The sequence below is a fragment of the Macrobrachium rosenbergii genome, chromosome 11 (assembly GCF_040412425.1).
Source record: "Macrobrachium rosenbergii isolate ZJJX-2024 chromosome 11, ASM4041242v1, whole genome shotgun sequence".
In the NCBI taxonomy this organism is placed as follows: domain Eukaryota; kingdom Metazoa; phylum Arthropoda; class Malacostraca; order Decapoda; family Palaemonidae; genus Macrobrachium; species Macrobrachium rosenbergii.
Window position 1 is genome coordinate 47,139,290 of NC_089751.1, and position 12,804 is coordinate 47,152,093.

At 35.9% G+C, this 12,804-nt stretch overlaps 1 protein-coding gene and 1 long non-coding RNA gene across 9 annotated transcripts in view; one reads left to right on the plus strand and one right to left on the minus strand.

The window, feature by feature from the left end:
• Positions 1-3,193: 3,193 nt before the first annotated feature.
• Positions 3,194-12,804, minus strand: part of LOC136843417 (uncharacterized) — a 398,498-nt gene continuing 388,887 nt past the window's right edge. For 4 of the 8 annotated variants that reach the window (XM_067111856.1, XM_067111860.1, XM_067111855.1 and 1 more), the window contains one exon: positions 3,194-6,157. In XM_067111856.1, coding sequence (XP_066967957.1) covers positions 5,941-6,157 — 217 coding nt within the window. In that variant the 3' untranslated portion in view covers positions 3,194-5,940. Of the gene's footprint in view, positions 6,158-11,751; positions 11,878-12,804 lie in introns of all 8 variants that reach the window. The other 4 variants (XR_010854548.1, XR_010854547.1, XM_067111859.1 and 1 more) reach the window with 2 other exon arrangements.
• Positions 3,979-10,869, plus strand: LOC136843419 (uncharacterized). Its single transcript, XR_010854549.1, has 3 exons — positions 3,979-4,099; positions 5,893-6,182; positions 10,269-10,869. It is a non-coding gene; the product is annotated as an uncharacterized lncRNA (long non-coding RNA).

A 12,804-nucleotide genomic window follows, 5' to 3' on the forward strand; every position in this document is an offset into this window, starting at 1 on the left:
CTGGTATGTATTCTAGCACTTCCTGGACGTTATGGCCCTTCCCAAAATCTGTTTTACCTAGCCAAACGCTTTATAGGTTTTCTTCCCCTCTGTTCCCCTGACACTTCTGAATTATCTTAATTATGCAATCTATTCACCAACCTGTTATAAGCAATTTTTTTTCACAATACTGTGCCATCTGAAAAACTTGGGTCGGTCCTTTCACCTACACATTTTATACCGCGGTTAGTACACAGACAGTTTATCTGAACACGTCAACTTTTTTTTTCTCATTTGGCGTTTTTGATTCTGTTGACATCTTGTAGGTCCATGTAAGCTACTTACAACTTTTTTCCTTTATTTTCAAACTTCTTGCATGACGGTTTAATAAAATCTAGATCTCCAAACCATCTTTCTTGTCAAAACCCAAACTGTTCTTTCCCTATTATTCCATCTGGCATTTGTTTTACTTTCTCAGCTTACCTGACTTGTGTACTTATTAGTACATTATTGCTAGGATTACAGTACTCTGTATGTGATGCATTTCTATAAAAATCTCCTAAGTAGAATGTTATTTATAAAGAACTATGCTAGAAATCTGCAGATTTAGTGTTAGTTGTGGGATAACTATTAAAATGTATGTTTACTTTTTGTTCCTCATTGGGAACAAGAATATTAGAAATAGTTTATGAAGTGGAATTAAAGTTCTTTATATTTGGATAACTATCTCTACATCATTGTCTCGAATGTCCCATGATGCAAAGTGCCTCTGTGAAATTCTGCCCCTCACTGTAAGTCTCCACCTATTTCCAGCCTTCCTCTTCATAGTTTTTCCAAATTTGTATGAATCTTACCTCTTCTGGTGCTCACAGGAGCCCAGGTGAAAATACCATTTACTATCCTCCATGAGTTTTTTAGCAGATTACATGTCTAAACCATGTCATAATCCGATTTATGATGTCATCCACACTTGGAACTTCCGTAATTTCCGTTGTGGCAAAATTTCTCGCTGTATCTTGCCATCTGGCTGCTTATATTTTTGGTAAATCAGCAAAATCGTGAATACATATAATTTCATTGGCCTACCATTATTTGACTTCATATAGTAATGCAGGTCATACTTGACTTGTGCATAATCTTGTTTTTGTTGTATCCTCATATGAATAAGTCTCAAATTCTGAAAATGATTTGCATTTTTCCTAGTTACAAACCTAATGCCTTTTATCATAGTTCCATCTACAACCATCTCTGCATTTATTCATATTTGCTGAAGAAAAAGTGGATTGACATTTAGGATGCTCATAAGTAACCTGTGTGCATCATTCTGGCTATATTATAGTATTTTGTTCTTTTTAAACATACTACAAAAAAGAAAAAAAATATACAGCTTCAAATTGAGACCAGAACAAGCGCTTCTTGAAAAAATAATTTACAGCAAGTATTAAACTCAGAAGTGGTAAACCAGAATTGTGTGTTTTACTAGAGCTGGGTTTTGGACCCCCTAATTTCACAAGGCTTAAGCATAGCTTTGCAGTCAGGCAAGTCATTAAAGCCCATTACTAGAAATTCCAGTCCATGTTTTGCCTTTCGGTACCCTGCAATAAGTCCTAGTGAACAAACCTCACCAAAGAATCATTTATGGCATTAGCCAACAGTCTGCAGTAGCAGCTCTTTGATATCCAACTCTGGGGAGTTCCCTATATTTTCTGTGCATTTCATCTTTTATTACTAAAACTACATAAAATAGCTGGAAAGCCAAACTTTGTAGGACTTAGACCTCATATGTGAAGTTGAGAAGAAGATATACAAATGCCATACAGTAATTTTATCTTCTCTTTGGCTACAGTGGTATTTAAAAAACACTTAATTCTGTCTTTCCCCCTTTCACTGTATTTGTATTATAGGTGAGACACTTAATAAAGACACTGTAGTTCACCTAGATAAGTATCAACCCTGCTGTCCCAGTTGAATATAGAATTTAGGCCAAAGGCCTATGAGGTCATTCAGTGCTGAAACAGAAATTGACAGTAAAAGGTTTAAAAAGTGTAACAGGAGGAAAACTTGAGGTTGCATCAATTATTAGGCGAGGATGGCAAGTAAGATGGAAGAAAGAGAATATGAAAGGAGGTACAGTAAAAGGAATGAAAGGGGTTGCAGCTAGGGCCTGAAGGCATGCTGCAAAGAAACCAAGTAGTGCCTACAGTGCACCGCATGAGGTGCACAATGGTGCTAATCCCCCCTATGGGGTGCTGTCCTTGTTACCCAGCTCTTTTCAAGCCTCATGTCTTTTTTTTTTTTTTTTTTGTAGAGTATTACATAATGGTTTGTGGTTTTGTACTAGTGCACAGATTCGATTTTTTGGGGTTTTATGGTTTGTTGCACAGTCTCCTATTTTCAACCCTGCTTGACTGTTATGGTCATGGTACAGTATTAGGTTGTGCAATACTTGCCAAAGTAAAAGGGGTGCCATCCAATGGGCAGCCCCCACTCACCAGCAAATCACCATAGAGAGGAGCATCAGAGCTTGCTTATGCTCTTGTGATTTTGCAGTTATAAAACTACAAATATTTTCTTGCAAGCTTATTTGCTACACTTAATTAGCTTTTATTTTTAAGAATGGCAGTATTTTACTTTTGTGAACTGCATTAATTTACTGTCTAGTAAATGATTATTTGTTCTTTTTCCACTGTTATTGGTAGTTTTTCTAAATGATCTTCATATTTTAGTTGTCAAAAGGGTTGCTTTTCCATTTACTAAACAGTATGAATTTTATAATATATTGTAGTATAAATGTAAACAAGACCATACGATCACTTTCAGGTAAAGCTTCAGTTTACATTTCTGTTAATTTCATTTGTACAAAGTCACCTTAAGTTTATGAAATCTTTTCATTACATATACTGTACATAGATCAGTTGCAGTGTCACAGACTTTGAATTACTGTAATTGATTTATAAAAGCAGAAAGTCCCAACCCAAATGTACAGAAGCATTTATTATTAACCAGGGTTCTTGTTATGGATGCTTCAATATTTTAGATGCCATTTCACATAGATGAGTGAATTTTGCAGCAAAGTAAATGTATCCAGTAATTCTAGCCAAAATATTAAAAACCATTACTGTTAACTGGAATGATTTTTTGTAGACAATGTTTAAGTACTAGTAGAGTATCTAAAGTAACCTGTGAATCTCAGAAAGGTGAGTAAAAGTCATTATATTATCCAAAATGTTAACTCCTTTATACAACATATTACAATAAACTTATGAAGAGGGGTGATACCAACACCATTTACAAGAACATATCTCACCAGAGTTACACTGGGTTCAATAAAATGGCATGATTCAGTACAAAGATGCTAGTCATGTGACCCTGGAGTTTCTAAAAATAAAAACAGTATGTGAACTAAGTGCATATAATATCTTGACTAGCTTGGAGCACAAACATTAATGGAACTGAGCACTATATTCCTCTGATTGGCATTGCATACAATCATAACTGAAATATATAGCCTTTCAAAATGACACCGGCAGTTATGTCTATTACACAGCTCTGAATACATATATTTACAGTGCATATGGGGATGTATGTGGGTGCAGTGGTATGAGCAGATTCAACTATACTGGGTGCAGTTGCCTTAAAAAGGTTTGCTGGTGTAATTTCCACTCCAGGTCAACTTGCAAGCTCATTAGACATTTTATGATTCTTGTAATGGTGAACAATTGTTCACCACCTATCCTTAATGTGTAATCTGAAATAATAGGATCTTTAGACCTGTGGCCAGTACATTGTTGTGGTTATAAAAATGGACAAAGGCAGAAAGTACAGTTACATATGAATAAAAACTACAGAATAAAAATGTCTATTATCTGTTTTCCTACGAAAGTCATTACTACACTCGTTGCTGTATAAATACTTTTTAGTGAGAAGTGACTACGTAAAAAAAAAAAATCCAGGTTTTAATTTCCATCTTGATGATACCAGTCTTGATAAAAATTTCTTTAAAGGGATTTCCATTTACAGGTAGGAGATGATAACTTGAGGGAGGAAGTGGATTTTCCCATCTGCACCGGGCAGAAGGAATGGCACTTGTAGCAATGGGATACAGCACTTCATTCTAAAGGTAAATTCCAACTACCAGAGCTGTATACTTAAGAGGTAAAAGAGGAAATGCACTCACTCAGCCACCAGGCTTTCTGCAACAATTTCTAGAATTTCTAAGCTAACTGATCATCTTTCACAGATGAAATATTAACGTAACTGCTTTGGGAAAAGGGCACAAACTGTACAATATATATGGTAATAAGGAACTTTCACTTCATCATGAAGTGTAGGTTACTTGCAGAATTAACCTGGTGAATGAGTCTGTAACTTTCAAGAGAGGCTGCAGAACAAGTTGAATGGGATAAACAGGAACACAAGACTGGTCTTTGAATTCTGAAAATTTCATTGTTTCCTTATGTGGGTGATTCTGTTATGTTTTTCATTGTATTTGATTGCAGTTCATTGACAATATATAGTTCATCACTGGAAAGCAAGTCACAGGCGGGATAGTTTCTATTCATAAAGCTAAGTTTATCATAAGTTTCCCAGATTTCATACAATCGGGGACACTGAGGCACTTCATGGAGGGACTTGATTGAAATTAGGAAGACAAAAATTGAAAAGGTAAATTGCAGTATTGTTTCTCATCACAAATACATGGGAATTATACCCATAAGGCATTTTCACTTAAAGCACAAAAGGATGTATTTTTTTCACAAAATGTATATATACACTCACATACTTTCACATTCAACTTTCTTAGTGATGCTTCTCACAATAAAAAAAAAAAAAAACACTGAAGCTTTACTGAACGTTCTATAACGAGTACATCCGTAAAGTTACAAGCACCACACCATACATGGTGCATCACAGTTAGGGATTTATCTAAGAGTAAAAATAGTTTAAATCTTATACACACTATTTTCAAAATCATTGTGGTACTGACAGATAAATAAATGTGTATGTGTGTGATTTACTAAAGCATATGAACAGGGTTTTCAACTCCACACTAAATTTCTGTACTTGCATTTCTTCTTAATCACTGAAAAGTATGTAAAGTCTTTGGTTCAAGAGTATGACTGCACATAGCATTACTTACAAAAGAAAGTGTGTTTTTTCCTTCAACTCTCTCACTCTCTCTTTCCTATACACTATTGTATAGCATTGCCATAACAGGTTGCTTTTGCATGCATTCTTGGCACATACGGATGAGGGAAGTCATGCTTTCTGCCGATGATAAAGGACTTGGTTGTGGGAACTCACGACCTTACACTACACCTGGTTTAGTTTAGTTAATCATAAGCAAAATCCAATCTAAGGGTATAAAAGTAGACTTCAACAGTGTTTAAATATTAAAAATTTAACAGTACATTCATATATTCATTTGATATATTTATTACAGCAGTAAAACAGATCACATACCAGTATAATATACAGCCAGAATATAAAAAGTTCAGCAATCGTAGTTTTGAACTGATCTAGTGTTCTTAACAATGGAACTCTACCTTTGAGAGGAACAAAACCTCATTTAATGATGATGCTATTGTTAAACATTGTGTGAACTTCGCTACAGCCCAAGTTCTAGAACTGCTAAGGATTCCATTGGTGTGTCACTTCTAAGCACACATGTAAATGAAAACTTCCATTCCTCTGAAGTTTATATTAGACTAATTTTCTTTGTTACAAAAACTTAAAAGTTTATTTTATTGTCCAAAGTCCTATCATCAACTGAACAATAATGTTTTCATTCAACACAGTAACATTTCTTTTAAATAGACCATTTAAAAGTTTAAGACCATGCATGAAATATAAATATTCAAGATTCGAGAATCAAAACTGTATTAATGAGAATCTATCATTATGAATTAACAGATGTGGATAGAAACAGAGAGAGGTAAACAGTATAAAACAATGGAGATATCAATACTGATAATCATCCGAGTCAGCATAATCTGGATAATCATCATCAACATCCATTGGGTCAGCAGCTAAATTAGTAACGGTTGCAGAGAGTGGAGAATGTTTGTTTAAGGCCCCTCCGTTTCCTACAACTCCAGTCTTACCACCACCTCCTCCCGTGTTGGAGTCTAAGGCATCATCACAACCCATTGAGAGTTCATCTTCATCTCCATAGAATCTGGAAAGCAATATGTTTAGTAAAGGTAAGAAGAATGTTTATAAAACCACCAAAGCACTGCCATGGTAAGACAAAATGGTTACTACCAATAAGATATATATATAAAAAAAATGGAAAAGAATGCATGCTTTTATCAGTAAATATTCATAAGAATTACAAACCTATTAGTTTCAAGTGCCATTATGCCATGATAAAAGTAGTAGACCTGGAGTTGAACTGCTAGATGCAATAAGCATAGTAGTAATTAGAATTTGGCAAGCTTCCTCATGTTCAGGAGCAGCTCACATCTCACCTGATGTCACATTCACTATTTTGGGTTATCAGCTTGTGCACATGGTAATATTCTGCATTGAAAGTTCTCATTTTTATTTATATGGCAAATTTTTACCTTATACAGTGAACCCCCCGTATTCGCTGGGGATGGGTACCACACCCCCCCATGAATAGCTAAAATCCGCGAATACATAAAACCCCTCTAAAAACACTTAGAACTGCCCATTTTGATAGTTTAAACACAAGAAAAACCCTGTAAAAATGCTTATACTTGAGTATTTTAATAGTTTTATCACAAAAAGCGCATTTATTCATGAAAATTATCTGAAAATACAGTAATTAGTGAATATTTCACGGTGAAAAATACCGCGAATGGGCGAATTTTCCGCAAATAATGGGTAGATATGTTCCATAGAGAAACCCGCGAATGCGTGAGTCCGTGAATCGTGAGAACGCGAATACGGGGGGTTTACTGTATTGCAATAGTAATGTCACCAATAAAAAAAGAAATTGATGACTTTGGATGTTATATTTATAATTAAATTTTTGGACACATTTGTGGGTATTGTTACATGTGTTCTATAATGGTGTATTGTACATACAGTATTTTTTGTATTTTTTAGGAGTTAAACCTCCCCTTTACATGGGGATTTCCCAAGAGCAAAACACTGTTATTGGTTTTGTAAGAATTTTCCTTCAGTTTCTAGTCTGCCAAAACTCGTGGTTACCATCAAATAGTAGCCCCATATTCAGAGTCCTTAAGCCCTAGTCACGCTTGGCTTCCGAAGAGCTTTCAAGCACCATGACCACAGGTTGCAAAAAAAAAAGTTGGAAGTCTCTCTTGATCATACCACAGGTTGTCGAAGGTTACGTACGATCTAACAACTGATTTGGTCACAAGAAGGAATTTGATACTGCACCGAATTCCTCTTGATGACAGATTTGGTTGTAAGGAGGTTTGCTGGCAGCTGGTAAGTGGTCTGCCTTTATTGGGCAACTGGCTTGCTACCAGTTGGTACTGGTCGGCCATCTGTGTCCAACCAGTTTCCTACTGAGGCCAAGTGATTGAAATAGGTTGACGGTGGTTGCTGACATGTTTGTACCTGTCATTATTGACTGCAGTGGGTAACTGGTTAGTGACCAGTTGGCCACTAGAAGGCAACCAACCACCCCCTTGGTTGCCAGGGGCAGCTCCATTCACACTTATCAGTTGATGGGCAACCATATAACCAGGCTGACAGCTGACCTTTTCTTCTGTATGGGAGGAGAACAGCTAAGGCAATGGTATCCTCTTTTTGTTGTACTGCCATTTGTGTGAAGAGCAAAAAGTGGATGGGTGCTAAGGGAACTATTATCTTCTGATGCTTACTTGCCAGAAGGTGTTGATAGTGTGATTAATTGCACAGCAGATATGGTACAGCTGTCACTAGCCTCCTGGTGAGTGACGAGCCACAACTTGCTGTCCAGCGGAGACCATCGATGATTATCAAAGTAGGTGGTGATGGATGACTTGTCAAAAAAGTGATGGTCACCAACTTAATGCAATGAAGGACTTATGTCCAATCCTGAAGCTTTCGCTTTATTTAAATAAAGATATGTAGAAATAAACTTTGGCAGAACCATGTACACCCCCCTCCTGTGAATAGTTAGAATCTGTGAATACTTAACAACCCCCCCCCCCTCTAAAAACACTTATAAATGCCTACTGTATCTTGAAAGTTCAAACGCCAAAGTTTATACCTAAAAATATCATCATACATATCTTAAACTATTATCCTATTACTGTATTAACCTTTGTAATGATGATACTAATATTTCAAAGTCATCTTAAACATTTTACCATTAAAAATACAGTAAATGTACATACTGTATGGCTTACAGCTACATGAAAAAAATCCAGTCTCCCTACGTATTCAGCCATTTTCTTTCATACAGGTACTATTCAAGCTGTCCTGTTTTCTTTTAGAGGGGAAACATTGTTACGTAAGTAATTCACAACAAAACTATGTGTGCACATTAAAAAAACATTTATTACTACATATTAAGATTACATATGTAAATCATACGGGTACTCACCAGTGATGAATGTTGATTAAAGATGATGATGGTGAATTAGCTGTGCAGCCTGATGAATAACGATGAAAATATAAATGCACAGCAAAGCAGAGGAGTTTCATCTCCTCCGAGGGAGTCTCTCCACCTTCAGGGGTTTCAGAAGGCACTTCTTCAGGCTTTTGGGGAGGCACTACTTCAGGCGATTGGGGAGGCACTTCTTCAGAGGTTTGGGAAGGCTTTGGAGGGTCCTTCTTCATACATTTAATGAACATAGTGATAAGCAGCTGCTGTTGCTGCTACTTCATGCTGAAGAGGGCTTGATTGTAGGGCTCCAATGCCGAATCAAGGATATTTGAAAACTTTAGGGAGCATTCCACATAAGGATCCCATGTTGAAACCATCTCCTGCACCTCCTTAATTATCCTCTTAATTTGGGACAGATGTTCCAAAGTCAGGCCCTCATCCTCCCCTGAACCTGGCTTGTCTTCTTCCTCATTGGTAGACTTCGTCAGCTCTTCCAAGTCTTGGTCCATCAGGGGGTCAGAGTGGGCGTCAATGAGGGTGCAGACTTCGTCAGTGATGTCGTCTTCTCCACCTAGAATCCTCGCCAACTGGACCGCCTTACCAGTGGCCAAATGTTAAATTCCTTCAGGAGAGAAGCCAAATGACCTAGCATCTCAGTTCACTGCTATCTCTCGGTTGTGCGTTTTTTGTGTATGGTACTATGGACTAAGTATATTTTTGGAAATTGTGCACTAGTACCCTAACACCCTGCTTATTATGGTGTTGGCGCAACTTCAAGTGCAGGAAAGGAGTATGAAGAGGGTTGAATACTTGGGCAGGCCATTGCTGGAGAACTCGCCACCCTCTATATCCCACCAACGGACCAGGATTTTGAAGAATTTCATGGTCTGTACAAATTTCTTAAAAAAACGAGGCAGCTGCAGACAATCATAAAGGCATGGGATGATAATGAAGAAAGGGCCACAAATGTTTTCAATCCATTAATGAGCTCATGCAGCCCTACTGTACCACCTTCGTTGCCATGTTCAAATACCTTAACATGATGGTGCCTCCCAAAACCCTTGACGAAGCACCTCCTGAAGAAGGTGAAGAGGCACCCTCACAGGAGATGTAACTCCTCTATTTTGCTGTGCAGTCATATCTTCATTGTCGTTCATCGACTGCACAGCTAACTCGTATCATCATCAATAATCAACATTCATCACTGGTGAGTACCCATATGATTTGATATTATTATTATGTATTATATTATTACAGGTAGTACCCAGTGTATAGTATTATGCATTATTATTATTTAGTCTTATTACTATAATGTATAGTAGTATTATTATTACTGTACAAAGTAATGTTATTATACAGTAAATAATATGAACATGCAGAATATTGCTCTAAGAAAAAATCTGCTTTAGCAAGTTCCCCATGAAATTTTTTATAGATGTGATATGTTCCACAGAAAAACCCGTGAATGGGCAAGTTTTCCCGCAAATAATTTTTAAATAGGTTCCACAGAAAATCCCGCGAATCGGTGAGTCTGCAAATTGTAAGAATGTGAATCCCGGGGGCTTACTGTACAGTAGTATTCAGGCCCTAGTAGGATATTCTTCAGGATATTAAAACTTCTAAAATTTACCACAGAACATCTTGTTTCTCAATCTGTAACCGTTAACTTTCAGTTCATTTGCCAGTTGGTAACAGTGGTGCTGGAAGTATAATGATTTATGTAAGAATACTGGTGGTAAAATTAATATGTTTTTTAAAGTTTCAGCATGAGTGAACAATGGATTGATATTATACAGTGTGGAAGATAACAAAAAGAGCATTTAACACAAGATATGGGACGTGCTGAAGAGGAAAAGTGATGGCACCAAGCATTCGAACAGAGAACGATAACTGGTCATTCTAGTCTTTTGCTCTCTCATCCAAAAAACAAGGAAAGAACTGTGAAATTGGCCAGGAACAGCAAGCAAGTAGCTGCAGGACTGGTATATTGAGAGCACCAAGTAAAGTTCAGTTACTATACAGGCTGAACAATATATGGTAGTTGAGAAATAATTTCACTATTTGTTTCTTGATAACAATAGCCTATAATAACTTGTACACAAGCTGTCATTAAACAACCATTGCTTGTGGTTTTTAAATTAAATATGTGCAGTATTCATATTCCATGTAAATACTGATCAATGAAAAGTGATTTCCTTTCTGTACAGTAAGATGTTATGAGAAGTATCTTCAAGTGATGTGTCCATCTATATAAGCCTTATTCATCACTGCTTCTCATGTTGCTTATTATAACTACTAGTTCAGGTCTCGCCTTACCACCTTTGTCAACATCAAATGGCATTAGAAAAAAAAAAAAAAAAGCAATTGCATCTAAAGATCATTAAAACTTGACTAAAAATATCTTTATATACTTTGCTATCTATTAAAAGAAAATCACTCATCTATCATTAATAGCTACTTTACATCATCTATAAAAACAAGACAGTAATTGTCATTTACAGCTTCTTTTACATAAAAAACTATCTATAAAAATTATAAAGTGTCATAAAATACAAATTTAAATACTGTATTGTAATCATTCTCTTTAAAAAAATACAAATTTAAATACTGTAATGTAATCATTCTCTTCAAAAAAAATTCCAAACCATGCAAGTTTTCTTTACCTAGGCTCATTAAAGTAACGAATTACACAATTCCAGTTTTCTTGAAAGTAAAGTTAATAAAATTTGAAAAAATGAAAATGCCTAACAATTTTAGGGATCCATGGATTAGAAAAAGCTTTACAACATCATCTGGGTGATTCAGTGCAGTACAGTAGGTATTATTAAATAAGTAGGTGCAAAACTTATTCACACAAATCATCTAAACAGCCTTCTAACAAATTACTGTGGCTGCACACAAATTTGCAAATATATTTTATTACTGAAATAGGTTACATTCTAGAATGAGGAAAAAATGCTGCAAAAGAGGCTCCTAACATATGAGAGGAACTGAAAGATGAGAGTCATGGCCACAATTCTGAAAACTTTATAAAGTCCTATAATACAAATTGTTTCTAATATAGGCAAACACCAGCAGCATGTCACCTCATCTAGAAATCATACTTTAACTCAATCAAAACTGTACACAGGAATGATATTTATCAAAACGTGGAGTAAGTGCACACAAAGCACACAACTATCATGCAAGTGCGAATGGGGAGGGGATCATGGACGCATCCCACAGATGCACAAGCTTCCCACCTGCTTAGTGCACATCATCCTCAAAGACTCTCCTCCACAATCCTGTAAGGTGCATAGTGCACTTAAGTTTCTCCAACATTAACTCCTCCACCACCATCTAAAACTCCACCTCCACCCAAGAAGAACCTAAGTGAGAAGAAGTCAACCTACTTTCATAATCTAAGTTTTGGGAGGGTGGACTCACTCAAGGCAATTAAGGGACCAGGAGGAGGGAGGAGGAAGGGTCAAAGATGGTATATGAAGGCTAAACCAACTTCTCAATCTTAAACTAATATTCACCTTAAATAGAAAATCATCTGTGGCACTAAGTAACTAGACATGCAGTCAAATTTTAGTCCAAAATTGTGAAAAAAAATTTTCACACGATTTACTCTTACTTGTGAATACATATTCCAATTTCTGGATATTAAATAAATAATAAATAAAAAATACTATACAGAAATGTGCTTTGGCGACTACTCCAGGCACATGAAATCCTTTTTTTACACAATACAGTAATTATAAAAAAAAAAAATACTATACAGAAATGTGCTTTGGAAACTACCCCAGGCACATGAAATTCTTTTTTTACACAATACATTAAAATTAATTATAAATACCTAAATATCATGTATTACCCAGTATATTTTAATGGTAATTTGGGTATCTATTTAGGAATGGACTAATGGACTTTATTATACACAGGAAAATTGTACTTCACATTACATATACTCACCGTATTGAGGTTTTCCAAGAAACATAACATGACTGTCAAACAGGAAATTGTGGGCAATGTACACTTGTCATATTTATTGAACATGTGACCTTAGATAAATCTTTCACTTACCTGATATTCCAAATAAATTATTGCAATGGAATTTCTACATTTTTTGTTTTATGTTTGCAAGGGAAACTAATTAAAACCAATATTCCTTCTTTTTTGCGTAACATACAGCAACCTACACTTGATTTTTCCCTTGGTATACCTCACATATAGTATACTACATAATACATGGTTAGTGAAACAACCACTATGTACAGTACTGCATAAATGGTTGCCAAGCAATAGTGTTG